This window comes from Coregonus lavaretus (assembly GCF_964263955.1).
Source record: "Coregonus lavaretus genome assembly, chromosome: 6".
Classification (NCBI taxonomy): domain Eukaryota; kingdom Metazoa; phylum Chordata; class Actinopteri; order Salmoniformes; family Salmonidae; genus Coregonus; species Coregonus lavaretus.
In genome coordinates this window covers 46,268,688-46,293,482 of record NC_139993.1, presented here as the reverse complement: position 1 = coordinate 46,293,482, position 24,795 = coordinate 46,268,688, and the positions used below count along the sequence as shown (strand labels likewise).

Genomic DNA, 24,795 nt, shown 5'->3' with positions numbered 1-24,795 from the left:
GAATGAGTAGGTGTGTCAACTTTTGACTGGTACTGTAGGTCCTGGATGGCAGGAAGCTTGGCCCCAGTGATGTACTGGGCCATACGCACTACCCTCTGTAGCGCCTTACAGTCGGATGCCGAGCAGTTGCCATACCAGGCGGTGATGCAACCGGTCAGAATGCCCTCGATGGTGCAGCTGTATAACTTTTTGAGGATCTGGGGACCCATGCCAAATCCTTTCAGTCTCCTGAGGGGGAAAAGGCGTTGTCGAGCCCTCTTCACGACTTTCTTGGTGTGTTTGGACCATGATAGTTTGTTGGTGATGTGGACACCAAGGAACATGAAACTCTCGACCCACTCCACTACAGCCCTGTCGATGTGAATGGGGGCATGTTCAGCCCTCCTTTTACTGTAGTCCACGATCATCTCCTTTGTCTTGCTCACGTTGAGGGAGAGGTTGTTGTCCTGGCACCACACTGCCAGGTCTCTGACCTCCTCCCTATAGGCTGTCTCATCGTTGTCAGTGATCAGGCCTACCACTGTTGTGTCGTCGGCAAACTTAATGATGGTGTTGGAGTCGTGCTTGGCCACGCAGTCGTGGGTGAACAGGGAGTACAGGAGGGGACTGAGCACACACCCCTGAGGGGCCCCCGTGTTGAGGATCAGCGTGGTAGATGTGTTGTTGCCTACCCTTACCACCAGGAAGTCCAGGATCCAGTTGCAGAGGGAGGTGTTTAGTCCCAGGGTCCTTAGCTTAGTGATGCGCTTTGTGGGCGCTATGGTGTTGAACACTGAGCTGTAGTCAATGAACAGCATTCTCACATAGGTGTTCCTTTTGTCCAGGTGGGAAAGGGCAGTGTGGAGTGCGATTGAGATTGCGTCATCTGTGGATCTGTTGGGGCGGTATGTGAATTGGAGTGGATCTAGGGTTTCCGGGATGATGGGATTGATGTGAGCCATGACCAGCCTTTCAAAGCACTTCATGGCTACCGACGTGAGTGCTACGGGGCGGTAGTCATTTAGGCAGGTTACCTTCGCTTTCTTGGGCACAGGGACTATGGTGGTCCCTGTGGTCTGAGAATATCTGTTATTAGAATGTTGTTGTCATTTAGTATGCCTTGGGTCAGGGGAAATCCACACTAGGGTTCTCCCACTGTAGTCTGATCGCAGCTGAACAGTGGTTCCTGATGGACAGGACAACACAACACAGGTCCACACAGGACCCTCCTGCCCCCCTCAGTGAGAGTCAACCCCCAGAGAGTTGCCTGTAGAGATGTAGGGCTCACCACATGCAGTATCACAAAATATATATATATATACAGTGGGGAAAAAAAGTATTTAGTCAGCCACCAATTGTGCAAGTTCTCCCACTTAAAAAGATGAGAGAGGCCTGTAATTTTCATCATAGGTACAAGTCAACTATGACAGACAAATTGAGAATTTTTTTTCCAGAAAATCACATTGTAGGATTTTCAATGAATTTATTTGCAAATTATGGTGGAAAATAAGTATTTGGTCACCTACAAACAAGCAAGATTTCTGGCTCTCACAGACCTGTAACTTCTTCTTTAAGAGGCTCCTCTGTCCTCCACTCGTTACCTGTATTAATGGCACCTGTTTGAACTTGTTATCAGTATAAAAGACACCTGTCCACAACCTCAAACAGTCACACTCCAAACTCCACTATGGCCAAGACCAAATAGCTGTCAAAGGACACCAGCAACAAAATTGTAGACCTGCACCAGGCTGGGAAGACTGAATCTGCAATAGGTAAGCAGCTTGGTTTGAAGAAATCAACTGTGGGAGCAATTATTAGGAAATGGAAGACATACAAGACCACTGATAATCTCCCTCGATCTGGGGCTCCACGCAAGATCCCACACCGTGGGGTCAAAATGATCACAAGAACGGTGAGCAAAAATCCCAGAACCACACGGGGGGACCTAGTGAATGACCTGCAGAGAGCTGGGACCAAAGTAACAAAGCCTACCATCAGTAACACACTACGCCGCCAGGGACTCAAATCCTGCAGTGCAAGATGTGTCCCCCTGCTTAAGCCAGTACATGTCCAGGCCCGTCTGAAGTTTGCTAGAGTGCATTTGGATGATCCAGAAGAGGATTGGGAGAATGTCATATGGTCAGATGAAACCAAAATAGAACTTTTTGGTAAAAACTCAACTCGTCGTGTTTGGAGGACAAAGAATGCTGAGTTGCATCCAAAGAACACCATACCTACTGTGAAGCATGGGGGTGGAAACATCATGCTTTGGGGCTGTTTTTCTGCAAAGGGACCAGGACGACTGATCCGTGTAAAGGAAAGAATGAATGGGGCCATGTATCGTGAGATTTTGAGTGAAAACCTCCTTCCATCAGCAAGGGCATTGAAGATGAAACGTGGCTGGGTCTTTCAGCATGACAATGATCCCAAACACACCGCCCGGGCAACGAAGGAGTGGCTTCGTAAGAAGCATTTCAAGGTCCTGGAGTGGCCTAGCCAGTCTCCAGATCTCAACCCCATAGAAAATCTTTGGAGGGAGTTGAAAGTCTGTGTTGCCCAGCGACAGCCCCAAAACATCACTGCTCTAGAGGAGATCTGCATGGAGGAATGGGCCAAAATACCAGCAACAGTGTGTGAAAACCTTGTGAAGACTTACAGAAAACGTTTGAACTGTGTCATTGCCAACAAAGGGTATATAACAAAGTATTGAGAAACTTTTGTTATTGACCAAATACTTATTTTCCACCATCATTTGCAAATAAATTCATTAAAAATCCTACAATGTGATTTTCTGGAAAAATTTTTCTCATTTTGTCTGTCATAGTTGACGTGTACCTATGATGAAAATTACAGGCCTCTCTCATCTTTTTAAGTGGGAGAACTTGCACAATTGGTGGCTGACTAAATACTTTTTTTCCCCACTGTGTGTGTGTGTGTGTGTGTGTGTGTGTGTGTGTGTGTGTGTGTGTGTGTGTGTGTATATATATATATATATACACACACACACACACAGTGAGGGAAAAAAGTATTTGATCCCCTGCTGATTTTGTACGTTTGCCCACTGACAAAGACATGATCAGTCTATAATTTCAATGGTAGGTTTATTTGAACAGTGAGAGACAGAATAACAACAAAAAAATCCAGAAAAACGCATGTCAAAAATGTTATAAATTGATTTGCATTTTAATGAGGGAAATAAGTATTTGACACCCTCTCAATCAGAAAGATTTCTGGCTCCCAGGTGTCTTTTATACAGGTAACGAGCTGAGATTGGGAGCACACTCTTAAAGGGAGTGCTCTTAATCTCAGTTTGTTACCTGTATAAAAAACACCTGTCCACAGAAGCAATCAATCAATCAGATTCCAAACTCTCCACCAAGGCCAAGACCAAAGAGCTCTCCAAGGATGTCAGGGACAAGATTGTAGACCTACACAAGGCTGGAATGGGCTACAAGACCATCGCCAAGCAGCTTGGTGAGAAGGTGACAACAGTTGGTGCGATATTTCGCTAATGGAAGAAACACAATAACTGTCAATCTCCCTCAGCCTGGGGCTCCATGCAAGATCTCACCTCGTGGAGTTGCAATGATCATGAGAATGGTGAGGAATCAGCCCAGAACTACACGGGAGGATCTTGTCAATGATCTCAAGGCAGCTGGGACCAGTCACCAAGAAAACAATTGGTAACACACTACGCCGTGAAGGACTGAAATCCTGCAGCACCCGCAAGGTCCCCCTGCTCAAGAAAGCACATATACAGGGCCGTCTGAAGTTTGCCAATGAACATCTGAATGATTCAGAGGAGAACTGGGTGAAAGTGTTGTGGTCAGATGAGACCAAAATCGAGCTCTTTGGCATCAACTCAACTCGCCGTATTTGGAGGAGGGGGAATGATGCCTATGACCCCAAGAACACCATCCCCACTGTCAAACATGGAGGTGGAAACATTATGCTTTGGGGGTGTTTTTCTGCTAAGGGGACAGGACAACTTCACCGCATCAAAGGGACGATAGACGGGGCCATGTACCATCAAATCTTGGGTGAGAACCTCCTTCCCTCAGCCAGGGCATTGAAAATGGGTCGTGGATGGTATTCCAGCATGACAATGACCCAAAACACACAGCCAAGGCAACAAAGGAGTGGCTCAAGAAGAAGCACATTAAGGTCCTGGAGTGGCCTAGCATGTCTCCAGACCTTAATCCCATAGAACATTTGTGGAGGAAGCTGAAGGTTCGAGTTGACAAACGTCAGCCTCGAAACCTTAATGACTTGGAGAAGATCTGCAAAGAGGAGTGGAACAAAATCCCTCCTGAAATGTGTGCAAACCTGGTGGCCAACTACAAGAAACGGCTGACCTCTGTGATTGCCAACAAGGGTTTTGCCACCAAGTACTAAGTCATGTTTTGCAGAGGGGTCAAATACTTATTTCCCTCATTAAAATGCAAATCAATTTATAACATTTTTGACATGCGTTTTTCAGGATTTTTTTGTTGTTATTCTGTCTCTCACTGTTCAAATAAACCTACCATTAAAATGATAGACTGATCATGTCTTTGTCAGTGGGCAAACGTACAAAATCAGCAGGGGATCAAATATTTTCCCCCCTCACTGTATATACAGTGGGGAGAACAAGTATTTGATACACTGCCGATTTTGCAGGTTTTCCTACTTACAAAGCATGTAGAGGTCTGTAATTTTTATCATAGGTACACTTCAACTGTGAGAGACGGAATCTAAAACAAAAATCCAGAAAATCACATTGTATGATTTTTAAGTAATTAATTTGCATTTTATTGCATGACAGAAGTATTTGATCACCTACCAACCAGTAAGAATTCCGGCTCTCACAGACCTGTTAGTTTTTCTTTAAGAAGCCCTCCTGTTCTCCACTCATTACCTGTATTAACTGCACCTGTTTGAACTCGTTACCTGTATAAAAGACACCTGTCCACACACTCAATCAAACAGACTCCAACCTCTCCACAATGGCCAAGACCAGAGAGCTGTGTAAGGACATCAGGGATAAAAGTGTAGACCTGCACAAGGCTGGGATGGGCTACAGGACAATAGGCAAGCAGCTTGGTGAAAAGGCAACAACTGTTGGTGCAATTATTAGGAAATGGAAGAAGTTCAAGATGACAGTCAATCACCCTCGGTCTGGGGCTCCATGCAAGATCTCACCTCGTGGGGCATCAATGATCATGAGGAAGGTGAGGGATCAGCCCAGAACTACACGGCAGGACCTGGTCAATGACCTGAAGAGAGCTGGGACCACAGTCTCAAAGAAAACCATTAGTAACACACTACGCCATTATGGATTAAAATCCTGCAGCGCACGCAAGGTCCCCCTGCTCAAGCCAGCGCATGTCCAGGCCCGTCTGAAGTTTGCCAATGACCATCTGGATGATCCAGAGGAGGAATGGGAGAAGGTCATGTGGTCTGATGAGACAAAAATAGAGCTTTTTGGTCTAAACTCCACTCGCCGTGTTTGGAGGAAGAAGAAGGATGAGTACAACCCCAAGAACACCATCCCAACCGTGAAGCATGGAGGTGGAAACATCATTCTTTGGGGATGCTTTTCTGCAAAGGGGACAGGACGACTGCACCGTATTGAGGGGAGGATGGATGGGGCCATGTATCGCAAGATCTTGGCCAACAACCTCCTTCCCTCAGTAAGAGCATTGAAGATGGGTCGTGGCTGGGTCTTCCAGCATGACAACGACCCGAAACACACAGCCAGGGCAACTAAGGAGTGGCTCCGTAAGAAGCATCTCAAGGTCCTGGAGTGGCCTAGCCAGTCTTCAGACTTGAACCCAACAGAAAATCTTTGGAGGGAGCTGAAAGTCCGTATTGCCCAGCGACAGCCCCGAAACCTGAAGGATCTGGAGAAGGTCTGTATGGAGGAGTGGGCCAAAATCCCTGCTGCAGTGTGTGCAAACCTGGTCAAGACCTACAGGAAACATATGATCTCTGTAATTTCAAACAAAGGTTTCTGTACCAAATATTAAGTTCTGCTTTTCTGATGTATCAAATACTTATGTCATGCAATAAAATGCAAATTAATTACTTAAAAATCATACAATGTGATTTTCTGGATTTTTGTTTTAGATTCCGTCTCTCACAGTTGAAGTGTACCTATGATAAAAATTACAGTGTATCAAATCAATTGGCAGTGTATCAAATACTTGTTCTCCCCACTGTGTATATATATATATATATATATAAAACATAGTGATCATTCATTCAGTGGCTGGCAAAGCTTGGGTGTGCAAGAGGTACAATTATCACCAGCCACTACACACACACACACACTTCTGAGAAAAGCGCAATAAAGGAATGTTTTTGGAAACACTGCAGTCTGAAATGTAACCCTGCTGTTAGTCCTTCTTGAGTGTAATGGATCTATGCGGAGTCATTATACACAAATGCATGCACGCGAAAATGCATACAGTAAAACACCAAACAAGACTTAATCAAAACAAATATTAGAAAAAAGTAAGCATTTATTTACACTATTTCCTTTATTATCAAATAAGAATAATGCTTTAAAATCGATATCATTACCATTCATTCTCTTAACAGAGTAACAATCTGACTTGACATAAAGCAAACAAGTAGAAGTCCCTTGCAGCTGCTACCATGGCAACATACAACATCCTTACACAAAATGTCATCTTCCTTTTGAGCTGAACACATATTTTTGGGTTAACGGAACAGGTAAGAAATGTGAAAATGCATTAGATAACCTTTAGCTGTATGAAAAAGTAAGTAAGAAAAGGAGGTCCAACGGGTTTTTATGGAAAATATGTTTTGCATGTTTATAGAAGTTTACCTGGTTTGTATTGTGACCGGGTGGTCCTAACCTCAGCATTAGGAAGATCACCTGATGTTCAGAGGTACAATCACCCGTTTGACCAGGTTACTGTAGTAGACCCTTAAATGGACCATTTAATATGGTGCTATGGTGTTGGTCCATGAATATATTCCAAGATACAGACAGACAGATTTATGTTTGACGAAACCTTCCATTTAACTTTGGTTACCAGAAAGTATTACTTGATAATGCACTTTCATATGAACATTAAGTTAAAAAAGAGTGAGTCAGGTGTTTGAAGTGGAAGTAGGAAATACAGACGTCAGTGTACTAGTTAGCCTATTCAATCATGCAAGTGTGCCTGAGCCTGGCTCCAACCCCTCTCAGATCCATCTATGGCCCCAACCCTCCACGCAGAGTCGTCTACCACATGCAGTGCACCTTGGGAAGACATCAGATGGCTAGCAGATTGTCAGAAGCTGCCAGCGGCTTGGACGCATATCCCCTATTCATCATTATCTAAAAGATGAAGAGGGGAGGGGGAGAGAGAGATGGGAAGTTGCATGTTAAAACCGATGAGTCATTAGATAGGCAGTAGCCCAAGAGAGTGGTTGAGTCCACTCAGAGCCCCAGGTCAAATCAGCTTTCTTAATCTGAGGTGATGGGCGAGAAGCACATCACTTTTGCAGTCATATTACTAAATTCACATTACCATTTGACCCTGAACACGAAAGTACAGAGGTGTGAGAGGTAAAACACTTGAATCTGGCACCCTGCAAGACAAAGCAACCATAACACAGCATTCAGCAGGATCACCCACTTAGGCCCAACAGTCAAACATACTCCATTCAGACATGAAACCATTTAAGCATCAATGGAGGCTCTAATCTTCAGCGACAGGTTAGAGTTATTCCCATTACAGACAGGTTTCAAGCAGCAGAGTAAAAATAGTTTAAACTCAGAAGCCTTCAGCTTCACAGAGAAACTCTCCTGCCTGTTCCTGGCTCTATTAACATTACCCTCTCTGCCTAAATGGAAGGGCTTGAGCCACACATGAGATCAAATAAAAATGTATCGAAAGAGATGGAGCAAGGCTGTTAGAAACCAACAGACCAGCACTGGACATCTAGATAGAATAGAGTGGTAAGGAGGGAGAGAAAGACAAGTGTTAATTTTATCCAAAGAGTTAATAGAGAGAAGAAAACAAAGAGAGAGCATAGAGAGAGCCAGAGAGAGCTAGAGAGATAGTCCAGAGAGAGCTAGAGAGATAGTCTAGAGAGATAGTCCAGAGAGAGCTAGAGAGATAGTCCAGAGAGAGCTAGAGAGATAGTCCAGAGAGAACTAGAGAGATAGTCTAGAGCAGGGTTCTTCAATTCCGGTCCTGGAGGGCCGAAACACTTCTGTTTTTTATTTCTACCTGGTAGTTAATTGCACTCACCTGGTGTCCCAGGTCTGAATTAGCCCCTGATTAGAAGGAGAGGATGAAAAACAGAGGTGTTTCGGCCCTCCAGGACCGGAATTGAAGAACCCTGGTCTAGAGAGATAGTCCAGAGAGAGCTAGAGAGATAGTCCAGAGCGAGCTACATTTTTAAAAGTCATTTTTAGCAAACGCTCTTATCCAGAGCAACTTACAGTTAGTGAGTGCATACATTTTCATACTGGCCCCCCGTGGGAAACGAACCCACAACCCTGGCGTTGCATGCGCCATGCTCTACCAACTGAGCTACACGGGACCTAGAGCTACAGAGATAGTCCAGAGCGAGCTACAGAGATAGTCCAGAGAGAGATACAGAGATAGTCCAGAGAGAGCTACAGAGATAGTCCAGAGAGATAGTCCAGAGAGAGCTAGAGAGATAGACCAGAGAGAGCTAGAGAGATAGTCCAGAGAGAGCTAGAGAGATAGTCCAGAGAGAGCTAGAGAGATAGTCCAGATAGAGCTAGAGAGATAGTCCAGAGAGAGCTACAGAGATAGTCCAGAGAGAGCTAGAGAGATAGTCCAGAGAGAGCTAGAGAGATAGTCCAGAGAGAGCTAGAGAGATAGTCCAGAGAGAGCTAGAGAGATAGTCTAGAGAGATAGTCCAGAGAGAGCTAGAGAGATAGTCCAGAGAGAACTAGAGAGATAGTCCAGAGAGAGCTAGAGAGATAGTCCAGAGAGAGCTAGAGAGCCGCCTGAAGCCTCTCCTCTCATGTCCTGGGGGAGTTCCGTTCTGTTCCGTCAGACACAAATGAAGCACTCCCTCTCCCTTCCCCTCCCCCAGGGAGTGAGGGGGAGACAGACAGACAGTCTTTAGGGTGTGTTTCACGTCGACATAGTCCCTAAGTGACTGAGTAGAGCCGTGGGGCGTTATGGGAGAATAGGATTGGGCAGATTAGATTAAAGGGTTTATTGGCTCTCTCACGCAGTCTAGTGCTCTGGGAAAACCTGTTTAAGAGGGAATCAGCACACTGGCTGAACACAACAATTAATAGAAAAACACGTACGTGATTGTGATATAAACATGAGGGAAAAGAGATCCATCAAAACAAAGGGGAAATAAGAGAAGGTGGGATACAGACAGACAGACAGAGAGAGAGAGAGAGAGAGAGAGAGAGAGAGAGAGAGAGAGAGAGAGAAAGGACTCTGATACTAACCCTCTTGGTAGGCTCCATCAGCCATGACCAGGTGAAGGATGTTGGGGTACAGGTGCTGGTGCTCAGTCCCCAGGATGTTCAGTACCATGTCGGGGCCCATGTCGATGTTCTCATCCTCATCCTCATGAATTGCCTTTAATGGTACAATGACATCATGAAAATTCAATTACCATCTGTAATTGCTGTATGATAGATAATAAATTACATCAGGAGGGTAGAGGGTAAGCAGGTCCCATCCATACCTTGATCTTGTTGTAGGACTCTATAAAGTTCTCAAAGCCCATCTCCTGCTCCAGGTTAAAACGCAGCTCCTCCAGACGGCTGAAGATGCTGTCCTGCTGTTCAGCCGCACCGTCCTCCTCCTCACCACTGTCATCTGTTGTTCACACACACAATCCTATTGACAATCTGCTTCTGGCTGCATGCATTGTAGCTACAGTATTGTGCATTGTGCATGTGAATAAAAGAAGGATTACTAATGTACCCGATTGCCATTCTTCATTAAGCTGGCTCTCACTGCTGTGGTGCTCCTCTTCCTCCAGTCCGTTGGTGAGTGTGTGTCCTGCCTCTTCATCACCTGGACTCCCATTAGAACCCTCCTCTTCATCCTCATCCACGGCCATCCCGTTCAGCTCCTCCTCCTCAGCAGCATCTTCATCATCTTCATCCTCAGCAGGGTTTCCGTTGAAGCCATCGCCTCCCTCTTCCTCTGGAGGGCTTCCAGAGTTAGAGCCAGAGCCCCCCTCCTCTTCCTCTTCCTCGCTGCGCTCCTCCTGCAGGAGTCTCTCCATGGAGGCCCTTAGCTCCCTCAGGTCATCATCCTCATACACACTGAGAGAACACAGCGCATATTACTCATAGCACGTCATGTTTTCAAACTGCACAAAGCATGTTCCACATGACACAGAGAAGTGAACTTGAGTTTCTATGTATTATACATATACTCACTGTGTTTGTGTGTGTGTAGTGCAAGTGTGTGATAGTCTTACTCCTCAGTCTCTGATTGTTCATCCTCTTTGGCCTCCTCCATGTCCTCTATATCCAGATTGTTGTCGTTGTCAGGGGCAACAGCCCCGTTGGCCCCTCCTGCCTCCTGTAGAGAGCTGAACAGTCTGCTGAGGTCTGGTAGAGAGCAGGTACGTAGCATCTGAGGATAAACAGTAAAGCACCGGTCAGTCACACCACCACACACCCACCATGACTAACTAAATATCACACATGCATATTTTTTGCACCAACTTCACTTTTTTAAGTTCGCACCAGGATTAGTTTTTTTGCCATAAATAAGTTGTAGTGCAGGTCAGATGCCCAGAAGATCAAGGAAACAAATCAAATTGTAATATGTGAAAAATGCCTTTAACCGGGGGCCAGTTGAAGGTGGCCAAGTATGTGAGGTGGCAGTTGGAGTATGTTTGAGGACATGTGTACATGTGTGTGTGCATGCGTGAGGTCGGCCGGTGGAGTGGCCTCTCGTATGATGACACATCAGGGATGTGGAAGAATCGCATTAATAACGCTCTGTCCAGGGAGAGCCATCGCTGAAAACACATACATGCAGGGCTCAGAGCTGGACCCGAGTGCACACACACACACGGCTCAAAGTTGGAACTCTGACACACCGACACACCCAGTCCCTACAAAAATAACAGGGAGCTTCGTCTGTCTCTCTCTGCGCCTCTCTCCCTCCGTCTCTGATGGATGTTATGAAATATGCAGGAAGATAAATAGCCTCTCGCGCTCCCATCATGACTTCTTCCAGACCATGTGATTAATATGACTGGCTCCATTCCATAGCCCTTCATTAATAAAGACTGAATCAAAACCTAAAAATACCACAGAACCTCCACATTTCACCAGGCACATGCAGAAGGGTCAGAGTACATTTCCTAAACATCTACCATAGCTGTACATCACTGTAGAGGACAGAATATTAGATTATATTAAATGGAAGGTACAGATCCTGTCATGTGATTGATATATAATACTGGCTGATAGAAATTAACCAGCCAATTGAATTCACCCCTGAACCATGTTGTTTGTTCATTTTATAAAGGAGAATATGCTCATTACTTGTGTTGTGATTGTGTTCTATTATAAGAGGATTTTCATGGTCACCATAACAGTGCGATTATGTTATTAGTTATTCATAATTATTTAGCAATTCCACATCCATTCATTCTCTTTAGTTCTTATCTCCAGTCTCCTTGAGGAGAAGTGTTGTTCACCTTGGGGTTATTGGCGTCAAACTGGCCGGTGGAGAGGCCGATGAGGAGGGCGTTGTGGTGTTTGGAGCGGAGAGGAGAGACGGAGCGTGAGCGCGAGGCCAGAGAAGAGGACGAGTCCTCCATGGATGACTGGGCTGACATAAGAACCAGAGCTGCAGTACGACGGTGGGCCGGGGAGGAGCACAGCTTCACAAACAGAGGTTCCTCACACACGGGTGCTATACCTAGAGGGAGGGAGGGGGGAGGGAGGGAGGGAGGGAGGGAGGGAGGGAAAGGAGAAAAAGGGAGGTGAGCATGGGAAACCAAAGGCAGTTTAGTTATAGAAGTCTCTCTCTCAGCTTACCGGAGGAGTCTGGTTGTTTCTCTGCTTTCTCCCCAACCTCCTTGGTTTCTGCTGGTGTTACTCTGTCCTCTGGTGGCCTAATAGGGAAGTTATATACAAAATCAAGACATCATTCTTGATAATTTCTTAAAACCACGTAAATGTAGTCCCGTTTAAGGGACCTGCGTGGTTCTGGTACCAGTTCCGACTGACACTTTCAATTATAAATCGATCTGGTTCCCACGGACACAGTAGTATATTTTTGTGAAATCTAGGATGTGAAATCTGAAACCACTTGAAGCTGGGATGTCCCTCCTACCATTTAAATTTAATTCACTCTTCTGACTGTCCAACTCCTGGCTGAACCCTCCGTCACAGCCACTGACAAAGCAAATGCCTGCAATCCTTACATCTTAGCGCAGCAGGGGCGAGTGGTTTCATCACTATAGCACATTCAGAGGTTGATTTATAGCCATTCATAAAAAATAATTCATAGATTTCTATTTTAAAAAACCACTTTGTTTGTCATAGATGTACAAGATTAATATGAGATTGAAAGGCAAGTGAGTTCCTAATGAGTTTAGGAAGCCAAGCTAGAGATCTGTGTGATGTTCACAGCGGTGGGGGCAGCTGTTTTGATCAAGAGAGACCTTGAGAAAATATGCACATTCTCTATAACACTAAACATACAAATATGTATTTTACAGTTATAAGGAAGGTGAAATCTTATAGTTAGTGGTTTTATAATTTGATTATACTATATTTAGAAAGCAGATAAGTCATTTCATGCCTTATTCATACCATTTTGTTGAATAGGAAATACATCATAAAATATTTAATATTTGTACTGTGTACTTGAGCTTGTGTCCTCAAAAGTGACAACACCTCAGCAATTTATAACTATTTATACTAGAAAGGTGAGATTTTAACCTTTCTTGGGAGTATGCAGCATTACTAGTTATTGTTTATGGTTCTCTCATGATAAATAATTACTTTTGGGAATTACGTAGATTACATTTTAGGATACATGTAGTTACATAAATGAAATACTAAATATTATGGCTAAGCTTCATTACAGTTCAAGTCACATATTAGTCTAGAGGTACAGGTATTTAATCCAATGTTCATTTATGGTAATGAAAATCACATTAGGTCTTGATTAACTAAACTATTCTTGGATTAGATTTCTGTACTCCAGCTCCAGTGGGGAGCCAGCAAACCCTCACCCCAGTGGCAGGGCTTGTTTCTCCCAGGCCTGCACTACTCCAGCTGGGGGATTTGAGGCCTGCTTTGGGCCCTCCTCCAGGACCACTGACTCCAAGTCTGCTGGATCTGGAGAGAACAAGAGAACATCTGACTGAGTGATTTAGGTGGTGTTATATAATACACTGACTGTATGTCTCTGGATGAAGTGTGTCAGTATCTGACAACCTGTATAGTATGTAACCCACTCACTCACCCTCTATCTCTATAGGTTTGGGTGGGGTCTTCAGCATCTCTTCTAATATAGCCTGCGTCTTCTCCTGACCAGTCACGTCTACTGAGATCGTCCCCTCTTCCTGACCTTTGACCTCTGTGTTCTGAACGACAGACATCACAGCAGGTGGGCTTGCCTCTGAATGCATCACTTCCTTAGTTCCACTCACACCAACCGTCTTAGCCGTCTGCTTCAGGTTGTCTGAATGGGAACCAATCAGAATCATTAGCTGAGTTTTTCATTAGTACTTAGACGTTGAGTCTGTACGGAATGTGGTTGGTAATAGTAAGTGTGTGTTGGTGGGTAAATTAAGGACTTGCCAGTGAGTTTCTCTTCACAGATGTTGACATTCCCCAGCAGCTGGGTAAGAGGCTGAAGCTCCGCTTCCTGTAGAACTCTCAGCACCTGAGAATCCGGGCTCCGCCCCCATGCTTTTCTAGGGGCGTCGTCCTGTAGCACATCCATCCGAATGACCTCACCCACTGTCTGCTCTACAACATACACAAACAGATATCTATTAGTATACATGTAAGATATAGTCTGGATGTAGGAGATATTGTGCTGGAATGCATGCATATAGGTTATTCACCAGCGGTCCTGATACAAGTATCCTCTAGGGTTTGCTGAGCTACGGAGAGAATAGACGGAGATCCAGCCTCCCATTTCTTCCTGTCCCCACCAGAGGATGGTCTCTCCTCTGGAGAAAGAGCCTGAGAGCCTGGGGAGAAGGAGAGGAAGAGAGATGGAGCTCAGAATCAAAGGGGTGAGTATACAGTGCACAGATTAAGGATCCACGGTTCTCATCAATCCATCAATTCAAACAGGTCCTTGTCCTTTCTATAGCGAACAAGATTCTGTTTAAGAGTCCGGTTCTAGGAGACAGATGGTGTAACTCACCAGTCGTTCTGATACAGGTCTCTTCTAGTGTCTGTTGGGCTACAGAGAGAATAGACGGAGCTCCAGCCTCCCACTTCTTCCTGTCCCCACCAGAGGACGGTCTCTCCTCTGTGGGGTTGGGGTATAGTCCTTCTGGGGGTGTGGCTGACACCTCCTCCTCAGGGCTCTGGGCCTTCAGGTTCTGATTCAGTCTCCGGAGAATCTCCTTCTTCTCACTCTGAAATCACCAGTAAAACCAAACATATAGTCACTGTCTTATTATAAACCAAAAGGCACTGCAACCAACTAGCCTCTGAGTGTATAATAGTCATTTTGTGAAGCAGCACTTTGCTGTATTGGACGTTATTGACCCAACTCACCTTAATGACGTCCGTCTTAGGTAAGTCCTCTTGAAGAGAAGAGCTCTGCCCAGATGCAAGCTGCTGTGAGACACACAAATGGGAAAGAAAAACATAATTTGTGTAATAACAAAATTGCATAATGGAGGAAAATAGCTGTGAAAGCTTTAAGTGTGTTTACTGACTGCTCCCACGTCCTTCAGAGCAGAAGTCATGGAGATGGCAGGGGTGGAGGGTTTGGATGCAGGCTGGACTCTAGCTACAGCGTCCTGTACAGGGAGGGAGGGGCCAGGCTGAGGGGGAGGCTCTAGGGGAGGAGCTACCTCTACAGCTACGCCTCCCGCTACCATGCCAATCTTCACTCCTCGAGCTGCAAGCTGACAAAAACACACCACAATCAATGTTAGTGATTTGAATCCTACTCATGCTGTACATTCGTAGCAGATGAGTTTGAGGAGTATGGGGACTTACGTGATCCTCCCAGGCTCTCTTTTCTCTCTCATAGGCCTCTCTCCTCTTCTTCTCTAGCTGCTCCTTCAACACAGCAGCACGGGACTGCGCTTGAGCCTTCAGGGCTTCAATCTTCTTTCTCCTCAGCTCCATCTCCTCACAGGACTCCTTGCTGTCTGAGCCATCACTGTCGTACTGGAAGGATCGCATCAGAACAACCAGATGACATTACCCACAAACAAAAATGCCAAAACATGACAGAAGTTCAGAGGCTGATTAAAAGGATGTTACGCTGATGTGTTCTAAAAGTGCAGAAGTGGTGGAAGGATACCTTCACTCCTCTGAGGCGTGCTTTGATCTGCTGTCTCTCATTGAAGTTCTGTAGCCTGATCTGCCTCAGCCGGGACAGGTACTCCTGAGAACATGAATGCAGAAGTTATACTAACACGCAAACAAAGAGTTCACATATTGCTAAGAGGCTACAGCACGGCTCAGACTCACACAGGTTACACATCATGACACAAAGCTATACAACATACACAAACACCAACTGATGACAAAATAATCCACTAAAATGGTTTCCTATAACAAATGACATGTCAAAAGAACCAACTTATTCAGTCATCCACATATTTGACACTGCAAGAAAGACACTGGTGCATTATATAAAAACAAAGCTTGAGTTTCTCAAACACCTTAAAAGGAAACACTGGAGTTACTTGAGATTAATTTATTTCATAAAAAAAGGACAAAAAAGGGACAACATATAATGTGCACAAAAATATGTTATGGAAAGGGCAAAAAAAAGCTATTACTGGTACACCAAATGTATAAGGCCAGACACACACTTGTGCATTGACATACACACACCTGGCGACACAGTGCATGCAGTACAGGGAGCCGGACACTGTGAGGTGCTGCTGGGTGACTTTGACTGCAGAGTTAAAGGAATAATCCACTCAAAAACTATTTTTGTATTTTTTCATTAATCCACTTAATACAGTCCCAAAATATGAAACATGTCAGCAATCAGGTTTTCAAGATATAGGACTTTCAAAAAGCATTTTGCATCATGATGATGTGGCAAGTGACAATTTGCTTTTTCAAAGTCCTATATCTTGAAAGCGTGATTGCTGACATGCAAAACATGTTGGGACTGTATCAACAGTTGATTAATGAACAAAATACAAAAAGATAGCTTTTGAGTGGATTATTCCTTTAAGAGGATGTGTCTGAGGGTAGTGCCATGCAGACACAACTGAAGAGGACAAGCCAAACCCAGGCATGTTGTTATGAGTGAGGGATCAGATGGGGTGAGGCTGGCTGGACATCCAGAGCTGAGAGCTGGGCTCCTACCTCCTCCTCTTTGTTGGGTTTGGGCCTGCTGTAGCTGGACCGACCATAGATGGCTGCCAGGTTTTGCCGGGCACCCTGTTCACCGTTCAATTCAACCACATTTCAGATGTATAAAAATGTGCTGCATTTTGTCCAAACTCCGGTAAGCATGCAATTCAACCTTGATTCCAGATCGACACTTTGGCTATTAACCATGACCATACAACAACCCTGTTATCTTTTGTGAGAACTTAACAGACTTTAAAGAGCCCTCCTATTGTTCAGTGAGCAGAAGTATAGAAAGGGGGGTGGGAAGGAGAACACATACCAGCTGTCCCTCAGCGCGGACCTTGTTCAGCATGGCATCTCTCTTACGCTGCAGAAACTCCTGAACCTGATTGGCCCGTTCAGCTGCTGCGTGACCCCGTTGCCTGGAGACACAGTTGGAGAGGAAGTGATTTAATTGACTTAGTATTGATACAACATTGTACATCGTGACTAAGAACTATTATCCAATATCCAGCAAAGCTTTACTGCCAGTCAGAGACAGAGCAATGTGTTCTAGAATGGTTTGTGACCAACCACGGACCTGCTAACATGGGCTTGTTTGGTGACATGCTCTAGCCTCCGTAGCTCTCTCTTCACCGCATCAGGGTCTGGGAGACGAGCAGGGCCATTGGGCAGCACTGAGCTGGCAGCAGGTGGCACACCCCTTACACATACAAACAACACAATCAGTCAGTCACCTGAGTCAATAAATGACCCAAAGGAAATTATGGCTGAACCCACCTAACAGGAGTGTCTCCTCCTGCTGTGAATCCCTCTCTGGCACCCTCTTTGGGCTGAGGTTTGGCCAGCTGGTCCAGAGCAGCATGGTAGTGTTCATACGGGCCTCTGCTAGGGGCTGAGACTGGGGCAGGGCCTGGGGTGGGGCCCTGGGCAGGACATGGAGCAGGAAGCAGGGGCTCTGGAACAGGAGCTGCAAACCCAGCCATCATACCACCACCTCCTACGAAACACTGGGGACAGATAATAAGAGAGTAAGTTAGAGAGGAGAAGCTTTGATTGATGATAAAACATCTCCACTGTAGTGAGACTAATGAAGTGAAACCACAATGAACCGTTTCAGTGATGATGATGATGGGAGGGGTCATAATGTACCTTCCTCTCTGGACTGCTGCCTCCACTAGAGCTCAGGACATGCCTCCAGCCCTGCTCTCGAGCTCGGTTGATCCGGTTTATCTGGGGGTCAAAGTTCACTAGTCACTATGAGCATTACATTAAATGCTTAAGTTTGATTGTCACTACTGCAATGACATAATGTTACATAGTCTAAATAACTACTACTTATGGTTATACTTCCACCACTGTCAGCGCAAGGCCCTAAAAATTGTCAAAGACTCCAGCCACCCACGTCATAGACAGTTCTCTCTGCTACCGCACGGCAAGCGGTCCTGTTGCCTAATCACTTTACCCCTACCTATATGTACCCATCTACCTCAATTACCTCATACCCCTGCACATCGACTCAGTACTGGTATTCCCTGTATATAGCTAAGTTATCGTTACTCACTGTATATTTATTATTATATATATTTTTATTTTCTCTCTGCATTGTTGGGAAGGGCCCGTAAGTAAGCATTTCACTGTTAGTCTACAACTGTTGTTTACGAAGCATGTGACAAATAACATTTGATTTGACTCACCTTTTCCCTCTCAAATCTCTTCATCTGTCCAGCCTTCAACAGAAACATCTGAAGAACAAATAAAGATGAACAATCTGAAGTTTCATATTTCAAAGATGTAATACAGTATATCAAATGCTAAACACCCAGCTGACCTGTTCCCTCTGTTTCCTCTCTTTCTCTATCAGCTCCATCCTTTTCTTCCTGGCGCCCTCCTGTAGTGTAAACACAATAGCCAACATGAAACCATGAACTTACTAAGACGCAACAGGTTCACTGCTATAGAACAGGTATACAAGGAGGGAAAAAAACAAGAGCACTCTTTAAGCAGGTTAAGAGAAAGAGGGGTATAGAAGAGGGAGTGCTATCCGAACTGTCTGGGAGGAGAAGTGCGGGCTGCACTCTGTTTGGATGAGTGATGATGAGAGGAAGAAACAAAAGGATGTATGTCAGGAGGGAACTTTATGTGGGTGGGTTAATGGAAGAAGGAAAAGATCCAGGGGTTAATACAGGTTACAGGAGGCGCTCTCTCTGTTGTAGCTACCTCATATTTCCTCCTCTCTTCCTCCACTCGACTCACTCTCCTCTGGGGCGCTGCTGGGAGGGGGACGGGGGCCTGAGCAACATATAACACTGGGGTTCAGACTCAGAGGACACACCCACACACACACACACACGCCCCTCAATGTCCCACTGAGGTGTAACATGACAGACATCTTCATAACACACATACATATACAACATGAATAGATACCACTCAGTGGAGGGGCAGTAGACAGTGATGCACGGCCAGTATAGGATCATCCTGTTGATAAGGGTGAAAGAGGTCACTGGCTCTCCTCCAGTACTAACCATCTTGTGTTTGACGGCTGGTTTCCGCTCTGCAGGTTTCTTGGCTGCATCTGAGGCTTTCCTGACATTTAAAGGCACTCCATATTTGGCGGCTGGTTTGGTGATCTTCTGGGCTGGAGTTAGGGACATGGGAGCAGGGGCGTGACGCTTGGCTAGAGAGGGTAAGAAAGATACTATATTACATAGTGGAGGTTCTCTGTGTAAGAGGGAGGCATTTGTGTATTCATTCAAATGTGTTAGTATTTTATGTGGTGTGTGTGTTTACCTGATGCCCCCTGCGCCACACCTGCTTTTGGCTGCTTGTGGAGGAAGCTATGGCTGAATTCCTGAGCGATAATCTGAGTGAGAGAAAACCAAACGTCATATTGTGTGCTGAAAAGACTAGATTCACAGTGTGTATCATACTGTCATAGGGCTAACAGTCCCTGGGACCCTGTGTGTGTGTGTATCCTACCTCTGGGGTGAGGAACCTGAAGATTCTGTGGGAGAGGAAGGGTTTGTCGAGGATAGAGCTGACAGAGGGTCTCTCCCGGGGGTTGCGTCTGAACAGCTGGCCCATGAGAGAGCGCAGGTCCTGGGAGTAGTGGATCGACACAGGGGGGTACGAGCCCCGGATGATCTTCAGAACCAGGTTCTTCATATTACCTGCCTCAAACTGAGAGGAAACACACACAGTGTACTTCCTTAATAACTAAAATAGCAGGCCATCAGACACGACCAAAGGGAATGACTGAGTACACTACTGGCCTATTCTGACATTATGAATAGTGGTCCTGTGTGTCTCAGTTGGTAGAGCATGCCGCTTGCAATGCCAAGGTTGTGGGTTCAATTCCCACAGGGGACCAGTACGAAAAAGTATGCACGTCGCTCTGGATAAAAGCGCCTGCTAAATGTACAAACGTAATTAATATAATTAGACCTTTTTAGAATGAAACAGACCATGTACTCAGCAAATATGATCAGCCATTAAAAGACTCTCTCTGAAACACACCTGACTCCAGAGAGAATCATCATGCATTATATAAGGGAGACTGAGAGCTCGTATTGTGCCTGCCCCAAGTTCACTCTGTTCCATGTTACTGACTTTAAGACACACCTAAATAACACACACGATACTTACTGCATGCTTTAGCGTGCACATTTCATACAGGACACAGCCCAGGGCCCAAACATCACTGGAGGAGGAGTGAAAGGGAGAGAGAGAGCATACATATGGATAGAGGAGGGATAAGTTCTCTTGGATACGTAAATTACATTCTCGCTCACACAGTATTGCACATACATTATTGCTGAAGATGCTTTTCTATACATTAGCTAACGTGGAAAGAAAGGCATTCCTGTCAACAAGAAGACAACTGTAGGCTGCTTTAGTGTGAAGCTGCGTGCTACAGTTCATTAAGACAAATACAGACTCATGTAACTGAGGTTGATTAGATTACATGATGCATATTTAAATAGGTTAGAATCAATACAGGCTTCCTGCTCAGGACTCAGGATGTACACCAGCCAGTAAGTTGACTCCATAAAGGCTATACATGACACCATTACATAATCGTGGTGGCAGAAGCCACCGCCACAATACACCTCAATGACTCTGCATTTGTGTGACAATTTGTGTGACAAATTTACTAATAATTTGTACAATTATGGTGATTAAACTCTACACCTTTTAAAATGGTGGTTACAAACTCACATTGACATACACTACCGGTCAAATGTTTTAGAACATCTACTCATTCAAGGGTTTTTCTTTATTTTTACTATTTTCTACATTGTAGAATAATAGTAAAGACATCAAAACTATGAAATAACACATATGGAATCATGTAGTAACCAAAAAAGTGTTAAACAAATCAAAATATATTTTATATTTGAGATTCTTCAAATAGCCACCATTTGCCTTGATGACAGCTTTGCACTCTCTTGGCATTCTCTCAACCAGCTTCACCTGGAATGCTTTTCCAACAGTCTTGAAGGGGTTCCCACATATGGTGAGCACTTGTTGGCTGCTTATCCTTCACTCTGCGGTCCGACTCATCCCAAACCATCTCAATTGGGTTGGGGTCAGGGGATTGTGGAGGCCAGGTCATCTGATGCAACACTCCATCACTCTCCTTGGTAAAATAGCCCTTACACAGCCTGGAGGTGTGTTGGGTCATTGTCCTGTTGAAAAACAAATGATAGTCCCACTAAGCCCAAACCAGATGGCATGGTGTATCGCTGCAGAATGCTATGGTAGCCATGCTGGTTAATTGTGCCTTGAATTCTAAATAAATCACACAGTGTCACCAGCAAAGCACCCCCACACCATAACACCTCCTCCTCCATGCTTTACGGTGGGAAATACACATGCGGAGATCATCCGTTTACCCACACCGTGTCTCACAAAGACACAGCAGTTGGAACCTTAAATCTCCAATTTGGACTCCAGACCAAAGGACAAATTTCCACCGGTCTAATGTCCATTGCTCGTGTTTGTTGGCCCAAGCAAGTCTCTTCTTCTTATTGGTGTCCTTTAGAAGTGCTTTCTTTGCAGCAATTCGACCATGAAGGCCTGATTCACACAGTCCCCTCTGAACAGTTGATGTTGAGATGTGTCTGTGACTTGAACTCTGTGAAGCATTTATTTGGGCTGCAATTTCTGAGGCTGGTAACTCTAATGAACTTATCCTCTGCAGCAGAGGTAACTCTGGGTCTTCCATTCCTGTGGCAGTCCTCATGAGAGCCAGTTTCATCATAGCGCTTGATGGTTTTTGCGACTGCACTTGAAGTAACTTTTAAAGTTCTTGAAATGTTCCGTATTGACTGACCTTCATGTCTTAGAGTAATGATGGACTGTCGTTTCTCTTTGCTTATTTGAGCTGTTCTTGCCATAATATGGACTTGGTCGTTTAACAAATAGGCCTATCTTCTGTATACCCCCCTACCTTGTCACAACACAACTGATTGGCTCAAACGCACAAATTAACTTTTAAGAAGGCACACCTGTCAATTGAAATGCATTCCAGGTGACTACCTCAAGAAGCTGGTTGAGAGAATGCCAAGAGTGTGCAAAGCTGTCATCAAGGCAAAGGGTGGCTACTTTGAAAAATCTCAAATATAAAATATATTTTGATTTGTTTAACACTTTTTTGGTTACTACATGATTCTATATGTATTATTTCATAGTTTTGAAGTCTTCACTATTATTCTACAATGTAGAAAATAGTACAAAATAAAGAAAAACCCTTGAATGAGTAGGTGTTCTAAAACTTTTGACCGGTAGTGTACACAAAGAGAGAATCCTAAAAGTTTACATCCCATCGTGAGACAATGCCCCCTCAACCAGACATGGGTGCAGGTTACCTTTTGTTGTTGTATGGTTTGTTTTCACAAATCTCAGGTGACAGGTAGTATGGCGTCCCGATACATGTCCTGGCTAGCTCCACAGTACTGAGAAAGAGGATTGTGGAGTTACTGAAATGGAGATGATCATTGCAAAGAAGTTGCCTCCTTTTCACTAAACACAGGCTAGCTTTTTTAGTATGTTGTATGGCTCACCTATTCAGCACCCTGGCAATCCCAAAGTCTCCTAGCTGTATGGTTCCGTCTTTGGTCAGAAATATGTTCTAAAAGTTCCAAACCATATTAGTACGATGAGTAATGTGTACTACAATATGCTCAATATTCAGGGGACAGGGTCTCTTTGCACTTCTTATTTACCTGTGATTTGATGTCTCTGTGGAGGATCTTACGGTCATGTACATGCTTCAGGGCGAGGCATATCTGCACCAACCAATCCAGGATCTATCAAGATACAGAAAACAGAAAACAGAGTCAAAACATGTTCATGCTCCTGCCCTCCGTCCATGACAAAAATCTGTCTGTGGGGGGAGAGGTGGCACTTTCACCTGCCTCTATTGTGTTTTACCTGCTCCTCAGGGAACTGCACTCCTTTCTGAGAGTTGATCGTCTTGAATAGGTCTCCTCCCTCACAGTAATCCATTACGATGTACAGACATCCACACTCTAGAAAGCGCACAGAGAGAAAGCATTGGTTCAACCAAACGGTCTGTGTTACACTGTGCTAAAAGACACACAAACCTAATTATTACATCTCCCTGGCCAGGCTGATGTTAAACACACTGCAGGATTGAATCAGGAGGGAGAGGACACGGTGAGGTCATCTATCATCTGTCTAGCTCTAGTTTAATTAATGAGCCAGGCAGATCATCTACTTCTTCTCTGGAGGCTGCTGCCAAGTCTCACACACCAACTGAGTTTCATCACGTTGCTTCATCAGAAATCACACCACAGGTGATGGGCTCTGTATATTACAACCCTAAAGTCTCAAGGAAATGGATATAGGCATAGAGGCATTCTGGCCATCACTGCTGACTATTGACCTCTGAACTGGGGTCACTGGACTGCATGGTGCACAGGTTGTTGTTTACCTTCAAAGGACTCTTTGTACTGGACGATGTTGGGATGGCTCATGTTGGCCAGAACAGCCACCTCTTTACGGGACTCCTGTCTCTCTTTACTAGACATCTGCCATAGAAAGTGAGACAGAGGGAGGGGAAAAGGAAGAGATTGAGAGAGAACTATAGCATATTATGGGTGGAATATAATTTCCATAACATCATGTAGGCCTAAATGGTGATTATGTGTTCTCTGTAGCTTACCCGGGAGATGCCAATCTCTTTGATGACATACTGTTTTCCATCCTCCCTGGATTTTACGAGAATTGCCTTCCCGAAGGAGCCCTCCCCAATCTTCCTCACCTTTTCATATTTATCCATGTCTCTGAAACAAATGGCTCCTCATGCTGGGCTGGTAGGAAACAAAAACACACCGTTTTTTTTATTCACCACCAAAAGTATGTGGTCACACATGGAACGTTTTCAGGAGAACTACCTTTAGGCTACTGTACTATTCTACAAACCACTGTGTAAGGCTATATGGGCTGCCTGCTTTGTATTTGTTGATAATTGATGATGATGATGATGATGATGATTCAAGGAGTACAGTGTAGTGGTGCAGGTGTAATAAGTTTCCATAATTTAAAGGTAACATCATTAATACTAATTTACATGAGACCCTCTGTGATTACACCCTGCCAACCCCCTTGCCCTGCACTGAGCACAATGCAGATTTACACTACAGAGAGGGCTGCAATAATAAAATACATTATTTGCTCTTTCTTGCGCCTTCTTTTGATAGAATGTTCTCAATGTTGGGCTACATTATCATGAACAGTTCTCATTCAAATGCTTTGATGAGGATGGGCCTGCTGGACAGTGCTAGAAGCTAGCTAACGTTAGTTGACAGCCTTGCATCTAGCTAGTAGGAGGCTGATATTGATAGATCTCAAAAACCCCTCCATGAATTTGAATGAGAGTTTGACAGCCACTGAAAACAGCCTCCGTTGTCAGTCTGTCACTCTTTGCCCTGCACACGTCAACACACGCTTTGAAATCGTTTAAATTGAGCTAAAATGTACTTACCATTAGGATATTTGATGCATCGTATCAGAGGTATCCGTACCGCCTCAAAACGCCCCTTGCGCTCTCCATCTAACTACAGTGGCACTTTGCTTTCGTTTCTTTCGTTTCATTGGTCGACTCTGCTAAATTCCCGCTCCAAGCGGCTAGTAAAACTGTCAATCAAAAAGTCAGCCGGAGTACTGGGTCGTCACTAGTTACCACATCCACAAAGTCATAAACCCCGCCTATTTCTACAATTTATCTTTTTAAAATCTGATTTTAAACCTAACTCTAACCCTAACATTAACCATACTGCTAACCTTAA

At 44.7% G+C, this 24,795-nt stretch overlaps 1 protein-coding gene across 1 annotated transcript; it reads right to left on the bottom strand.

Annotated features, from left to right (window-relative positions):
- Nucleotides 1–6,466: 6,466 nt before the first annotated feature.
- On the bottom strand, nucleotides 6,467–24,545 carry nek1 (NIMA-related kinase 1). Its single transcript, XM_084163523.1, has 34 exons — nucleotides 24,492–24,545; nucleotides 23,670–23,817; nucleotides 23,439–23,535; nucleotides 22,916–23,013; nucleotides 22,708–22,791; nucleotides 22,546–22,613; nucleotides 22,351–22,437; nucleotides 20,126–20,180; nucleotides 19,460–19,660; nucleotides 19,271–19,343; nucleotides 19,006–19,157; nucleotides 18,698–18,769; nucleotides 18,309–18,368; nucleotides 18,175–18,222; nucleotides 17,630–17,710; nucleotides 17,258–17,487; nucleotides 17,058–17,180; nucleotides 16,797–16,899; nucleotides 15,465–15,548; nucleotides 15,155–15,328; nucleotides 14,869–15,060; nucleotides 14,705–14,767; nucleotides 14,346–14,562; nucleotides 14,038–14,166; nucleotides 13,769–13,939; nucleotides 13,431–13,649; nucleotides 13,198–13,303; nucleotides 11,993–12,069; nucleotides 11,650–11,873; nucleotides 10,414–10,571; nucleotides 9,909–10,255; nucleotides 9,667–9,800; nucleotides 9,425–9,557; nucleotides 6,467–7,312 (listed from the first exon to the last, which is right to left on the bottom strand). Exons 2-34 carry the CDS (start codon nucleotides 23,784–23,786, stop codon nucleotides 7,299–7,301), a joined length of 4,191 nt encoding a protein of 1,396 aa, XP_084019649.1. The 5' UTR covers nucleotides 23,787–23,817; nucleotides 24,492–24,545; the 3' UTR covers nucleotides 6,467–7,298.
- Nucleotides 24,546–24,795: the final 250 nt, after the last annotated feature.